The sequence below is a fragment of the Asparagus officinalis genome, chromosome 1 (assembly GCF_001876935.1).
Source record: "Asparagus officinalis chromosome 1, Aspof.V1, whole genome shotgun sequence".
Lineage (NCBI taxonomy): Eukaryota > Viridiplantae > Streptophyta > Magnoliopsida > Asparagales > Asparagaceae > Asparagus > Asparagus officinalis.
This window is the reverse complement of record NC_033794.1, coordinates 127790271-127797662: the sequence shown is the minus strand read 5'-3', so window position 1 is coordinate 127797662 and position 7392 is coordinate 127790271. Positions and strand designations below refer to the sequence as shown.

Sequence of the window (7392 nt, the reverse complement as noted above, 5' to 3'; positions counted from 1 at the left end):
TTTCCGGAGATGGCTTTTCTCGACGGGCCGGAGCCCCCGTTGAGCTCACCGCTGACAGCAGTCGGAGTGGCTGTGGCCAAGGCCTCTGCTGATGATGTTCGGCTCAGCGATTGCCTTGCTGCTGCTTGTGCCATTTCCAGTTGGTCTGACTTGGCTCGAACAATTGCTGATGCTGGTGAATCCATTCCGAGACACTCGCAGCTGTCAAGTATAATGATGTTTACGATGTGCTTGTGAAGAGAACTATGTTTATCAAAATTTTCCTTGCGATTTCGATATTACGGCAAGATCAGTAATTTCTCTTTTGTTGTAAGCCTGTCTGCCTATCTTTGAGTAGAATATGAGAGGGTTTTTTGGCTTTTAAGTTCTGATACTATGCCAATGGATAAATGAGGAAATGGATTGTCATTCTGCAGGTCCGCAAGTTAAACTACTGTTATTTGTATGCTTTTATATATATATATATATATATATGAGAAAAATGAGTATGTTTGGTACCAAGCATAAAAAGTTGTGCTTGGTAGTGAGGTAGCATAATATAGCTGTTTGTTTCACTGTAACTTGCAGTTTTTTTTTCTTTTTGCAATTACTGTCACAAAAATGAATCATTTCTTTATGAAAAGTGGTTTCTTTTCGCAACTATAGCTGCTAAAACAATTACAATCGTAATCACAGACATTTTTTAAAATCAGAATTGCATTGTCAGTTAAAAAAAAAATTCAAAACAAAAACCATCCTATGAATGTAAGAAATTAAATTGTTCAGTTCTAGAGTAGTGAATTCCTGTAAGCGTGAGAATGCCTAACTAAGGATTTCCTCATCATATCGCTCTTTTGTTGTCAAGCATATCTACCTTCTTCCAAAACCCACAAAGCTACAAATTCCTTTTTTTCTTCTTCTTTCTCTTTCTAATTCAAAGGAATTAAAAAAAATTACAAACTCGCGCACCTTGCCACAAGATAATTAAAAAAAAAAATGCTATGCTACATGTAACAAGAACTCGAAGAAAGTATTAGAGATCTCAACAATACCTTAATGCCGAAAATAGAAGGGAGAGGAGGAGGGGATGGGTTTCTTTTTATGAAGAAAAACAAAAAGAAAACGGAAAGACCAAAATAAATGCCACAGGGTTTCCTTTATTCACTCCCATCATTTATAAAGAGGCCGCCACCACCACCACCACCACCCGCACAAAAAGTTTTCAAGTGAACGTCGTGTGAGAAGGGGAAACTTAAAAAGCTTGAACGCCCGATATTGCCCTTCGATGTCCCTCACGAGTATGCATCATGCTCATGCGCTCCAAGGTCACGGCACTGTCCTGAGGTACGCCTAGTGAAAATTAATCTAGATGGGATGCGGTTCGTGGAACAGTTAAAAACTAACAGCTTATTATGCGATAGGAGGGGGACACCTCACTTGTCCCCTCTGTTGGTCTCATATTTTGGGTCATTGTAGCAAGGCTTTTTTTTGTAAATATTGTAATCATCAGATGACACGTGTTTTAAATCCGAATATACAATCTCGTATGACACGACTCAATGTGATAATTTCTTCTTTCTTAATTACGTTCTTTTTCTTTTTTTTTCTTCTTCCATATATAGTTTGATTAACGAAAAAATATTCTATTTTCTTCTATCATAACTATCACAATATATGCCACTAACTCCATAAAAAGATTATTCTTTCATGAATACTAATTAGTAAAGCGATGCGAGAGTTGAAAGCTGGATCATTAGCTGTCCAATTCTTTTACTAGTTTACTTTGGTTCAATACGATATTTAGCGATCGACAATGGAAATGCGTACCGAAGCAGACGATGCTACCTTTAAGAAACGAAGGAGGTTATTTCAGTAAATTTCAATCGTATAGCTACAGGAGCTTGCTTTACTTTGCGCATTGGAACTGTTTGTGCTGGTGGAAAGAGATTTGCTTGCCAAATGTGTGGGCTTCGGTGAGCCCAACAAGTGAGCTTCCCATCTAGAGGGGCCCACACCTGATCTGCCCTCTATTATGGGTTCGCTCTTAAGTCTATCCATGCTAAAATAGATTACAAAAATGATGAGCTCTCTGAAAAGTTTTTTTTTTATTTTACTTTATAAGAATATGAATTCTTCCATCTATGATTCTGAACATTCTACTTGAAGAGAGAGTGTCAAAATATATTTCTGTATTTTGCTGAGTTCTATTTTCTAATAAAGTCATTTTTTTTCTTTTCTTAGTGATTAATTTATAAAACAATGATAGTATATTGTGAAATTTTTCTGTTTCAAATCAGAGCTATAAACAAAAGGACTATTCTGTCTAATAGTTTAAACTTATATTTCTTCAATTATCCTTTTTACTCGTGAATGTGTTGGTGCTTATGGAAGTATATGAAGCTTATATATGTATCAAAATGAAATTATGATACAAAAATCCCTCATTGTATCTGTTAATCGTCATGAAAATGTTATAAATTAAGATATTATCTGATTGCGCGAATTCATTGTAATATTTATAAAATTGGAGTACGCAAATCTGATCCAGATACTCACAACATTGATAAACCTACCAAGTACTGAAAGTATTTGTTTATGTCATAATATAACGTACAAATATGTTTTAATCTATACAGACTTGTATATCGTTCTCGTATATACATTCAGATACATATTCAAGCTAAACAGAAACAAATATCCACCACTCTTCATAAATATGAGTTGTTAAAGTTGTGAGTTAGTTGTTAATACCTGTGAGGCGATTGTTATTCTAATGCGGGTTGAAAGCTCGATTTGGCGCCATTTTTGGGAGACGAGGGAGGTGTTGTTGCTGGTGTGGTACGTTGTCGGTGACGGTGAAGCTTTTGTTGATTAGGATCGCGTCAGACACTAGTACAAAACAAGTCTGTCCAAACGGTTAGAACCGTTTGGACAGAAGCTGATGGGATGAGTCTACCCTAACGATCGTCCAAACGGTTGCAACCGTTTGGGATTTTAATAAATTTACAAAAGTAACGGCTTAAACCGTTCCGACAGAGTTTTGTCCAAACGGCTTAAATCGTGGACGGCTGCGGTGAGTCGGTTGTCGTCAAAGGGATGAACGGGGAAAAGAAAATTACTGAGGAATCACTGCTTAGGTGGCGTTGAATTTGGGGTCTAAATATTATGAGTGTTGCTACGGGGACCCAAAATTTAGGACCAACTCATTATGCAATAGGGAGGGGACACCTCACCTGTCCCCTCCCTTGGTCTCATATTTTGGGTCCTTCCGACAATGAAGAAGAAGAATTTTATATTCTATCTTCAACTGGAAAGGAGACTCGAGGTGGGATCTCCATCCCCAGAATCCGGAAAGTTGAAACTGAGAGTAGGATCTCCACTCCGAGAATCGAAAAGATTCGGATAACCCTAACTGTCGGAAGGTTTGATTACCGAACTAAAGATGAATTTCTCGCTTATCGAGAGTGAATTCGGCTTAAACCGTTCCGACAGAGTTTTGTCCAAACGGCTTAAATCGTGGACGGCTGCGGTGAGTCGGTTGTCGTCAAAGGGATGAACGGGGAAAAGAAAATTACTGAGGAATCACTGCTTAGGTGGCGTTGAATTTGGGGTCTAAATATTATGAGTGTTGCTACGGGGACCCAAAATTTAGGACCAACTCATTATGCAATAGGGAGGGGACACCTCACCTGTCCCCTCCCTTGGTCTCATATTTTGGGTCCTTAAATCATTTTCCAAATATTATTCCTTCACTTTAAAAAAGTCAAAGGGTAAATTAAGCACATTCCATTTTTCAAAATGGGGTCTCAAAGCATTGTTCCCTGTACAAATATCAAACAGGATATATATGCCTATTTAGTCCAAGATGCCACATATGTGGCTACCTGTTGCAGATTGCTCTATTATCATAATTAGATTGGAAAAGTCAAAAGTTTGATAGGCGCGATAATCACGGAGGCATTAATTATATAATTAGTGTCCGGTGTCTTTTATGAAGTGGTGTTCTTTCTTTCTTTCTTCTTGTTAGGTTATTTTGGAATATTGGATTTAGGTGCAAGTTAGACGAGTAGCAGTCTGGTTGTACTTACATTTAGATATTGATATTAATAAGGTTTCATATGCTTCATGTGCATCAAAAATTTGGACTCTTTTGCACCGTGATTTCTCATAGCTGACAGCCTTTTTAAATTGTATACATGATCAATTATACCTAGCTAGGTGAATGTATAACTATCTTATGTCTTTTGAATTGCATTTTTCTTTTGTAGTTACTCAAAGCATATCGCATGATCATGCACACCATCTCGAATAAGGTTATAATCGACAATATACACCTTCACCGCCGTCCGATTGCAGGCAGATCACTTGTAGTTCTAGTATTGTTGTGGATAGACCACCCCGAATGGGTTTTTTTATTATTATCTATTTCATCTTTGGTAGAAGGGGAAAAAAATTATTTTTGGACAAATCGGGCTCCATGAGAATAGAGGAGTTAAACGATGTCCAAACTAGGAATGTTTCGTGAAATTTACCCTTGCCATCTACCTTCAAAGTTACAATTATCTATCGCAACCAATACCAATACATATTTCAGTATGAATAAATACAAGCTCAGCAAGACTTTCTGCTATCTAACCCGCAACTATAAATGCAGAAAGTGCCAAATTCCTTAACAAAAGAGGGGAAAAGAAAAAAAAAATGAAAACAAAAATCATCTTTAGGAGGAAAAGTAGCAATAAATCATAGGATTCTTAAGAAACTTCTCGATCTACTCTATCATAGCTTCCTTAAAATTACGTTAGCTAGTCTCCATCAAAGAAGACTCAAAAGTGTTGGATATTTTGAGAGAAACACTCACCACCACAAGGAGGGAAGCAGAGCAATAAGATCTTGTTTTGTTTCAGTAAAGTAAGAAAACTTTTTTTTCAACAATTAACATTAAGGTCTTGGGTCCATTTCATCTTTTGACTCCTCAGACCTTAGCCCTATCCAAATCTTTTTTGTGGAGCAAAAACATTTGATGACAAAGCAAACCTTTCAACTACATTAATTGCTGATAAAAACATATAACTTGTGATCTTTTGGTACTACTACTCTTGCTATAAAATACAAGGTGTTTAATTAGTTGGGGTTAACTAATCTTTTTGAGGAGATTAGGTCATGATAACTAGTAAATGAACGTACAAAAATGTACAATTCTTTAGGTCCTCACTAGTTGTGTACAGCTTACGTACATTCAAGAAAAATGTCCTGCAATTCAAGATTAAATAGCATGTGCAGCTTTAGAACTGAGTGAGGCAATATATAAATTGAAGACTAGATGTTATGTATGAGAAGGGAATATGATAACAACCTTTTCAAATTGCACTTCAACTTTTAAGGTAAATTTCACATATTTGAACCTCTCAACATTCTACAAAGTAGTAGAGAGATCACTATATTAATCATAGTCGTTGATTTATATAGTGGATTATTTTAATTCATTCACATGTAACGCTCACCATACCCCCACGAGTTACATTATTTTCTCAACTTATATTCAAAGACAAATCACATACCCAACAAAATAAATTAACAATTACGATATAATAGTGGTCTCTCCAATAATTTTTGTTAGGGGACGAAATTCGAATCCAAATTTTAAAAAAGTTATCAGAATGGATAATGCATGGAGTTACCATAAATATTCTTTTATATTAGGGAGACTATCTAAAAGTTACTGTGTCCGAGATAGTTATGGTAAGTTGTTAATTAGGCGCTTTGCATATATCATGTTCGGACGAATTTGTCCTTGTGTACCTTATACTAGGCCTGTCCAAAAAGCCCGCCGGCCCCGGGCCCGGCCGGGCCACGGCCCGGAAATCCGGGCCTGGCCGGGTTCCGGGCCCGGGTACGGGCTGCCTCAGCGATCGGACCGGGCCGGCCCGGCCACAACGGTCATAAACGGTCTTTTGACCGTTTTGTCCCCAAAAACGGTCAAAAAACGGCTATTTTGTGAGGTTATTTTGGTCATTTGTTTAGGTGGCTGACTCTATAAATAGAGGAGGTTTTCATTTGTTTTCTTCATACCAAAACTCATCTACTTCTCTCTTATACTCTTATACTCTTTTATACTTTCTAATCTTTTCATCAAATGACTTCCGGATCTGATTATGAAGAGCAAAACCTATCTCCCGATCTTGAAATGAGTCCTCCTACTGAGTCTACTCCTACCGATGTTAATCCCGAATCCGGTGGCGACGAATCTGCACAAAGAACTCCTAAAAGGCCAAGATCCGATGTGTGGAATTTTTACGAGAAGATCGACGTTACCAAGAATGAACACGGTAGGATCCTCACCCAGAAGGCTAAGTGTGCGTTGTGCGGCAAGATTTTTCAAGCTCATCATAAGAGCGGCACCAACCACCTCAAACGCCATTTAGATAAACACAACAAAGGTCAGACTCCTCAAGGTGATATCCGATAATCTATGATTTCTCAATCCTCCTCTTCTGGTAGTCTCGGTAGTTGGAACTATGACGCTGCCAGAGCCAGGAAATACGTAATCAGGTTTATCATTTTTCAAAACCTTCCTTTTAAATTAGTAGAAGATGAATTTGAAGATATGTTTAGAGATGGTTTTTATCCTGCATTTAAAAAAAATTCTCGTCAAACCTGTCAACGTGATATTTTAAAATATTATCAGGAGGAACAATGAAAAATAATTTCTTATTTTAAAATTTTAAACTGTAAATTTTCTTTAACTTCTGATATTTGGACATCTAGAGCACAAACTGGATATTTATGTATCACAGCACACTGGATTGATGAAAATTGGCAAATGTTTAAAAGAGTTGTTTCTTTTATTACAATAGAAGAGTCACATACTGGTATTAATGTTGCAAATTTAATAATTGAAGAACTTATGAAATTAGAAATTTCAGAAAGAATATTTTCTCTTTCACTAGATAATGCAAGTAATAACAATGTAGCTGTTGATTTTATCAGATCAACTCTGTCATTGTCATGTCATGGTGATCTTTTTCATATTAGGTGTATCTATCATATTTTAAATTTAATTGTTCAAAGTGCTTTTACTGAAATTAAACCCATGATGGAAAATGTTAGAACAGTTGCTTATATGCATAATGCTTCTGAACAAAGACTTAAAAGATGAAAACAATTTTATAAAAGAAAAAATGTAAAGCCCAGACTAATTCCAAAAGATGTTGACCATAGTTGAATTCCACCTATGCAATGTTAAGTGTAGCAATAGAATATAAAGACATTATGCTTCTAATTCTAGTTCTGGTAGCACTTATGGAATAACTGAAGATGAATTGACAATTATATGTAATTTAAATGAAATGTTACAAGTTTTTTATGATGCTACAATGTTATTATCTGGCTGTTATTATCCAACCATTACTTTAG

The 7392-nt window shown here is 36.5% G+C and overlaps 1 protein-coding gene across 1 annotated transcript in view; it reads right to left on the bottom strand.

The window, feature by feature from the left end:
- The window catches only part of LOC109840454 (ABC transporter G family member 22-like), an 11045-nt gene extending 9883 nt beyond the window's left edge, over positions 1-1162 (bottom strand). The window contains 3 exon segments of the mRNA XM_020409149.1: positions 1-11; positions 13-201; positions 1032-1162. The exon segment at positions 1-11 is cut by the window's left edge and continues 186 nt beyond it. Coding sequence (XP_020264738.1) covers positions 1-11; positions 13-185 — 184 coding nt within the window. The 5' untranslated portion in view covers positions 186-201; positions 1032-1162.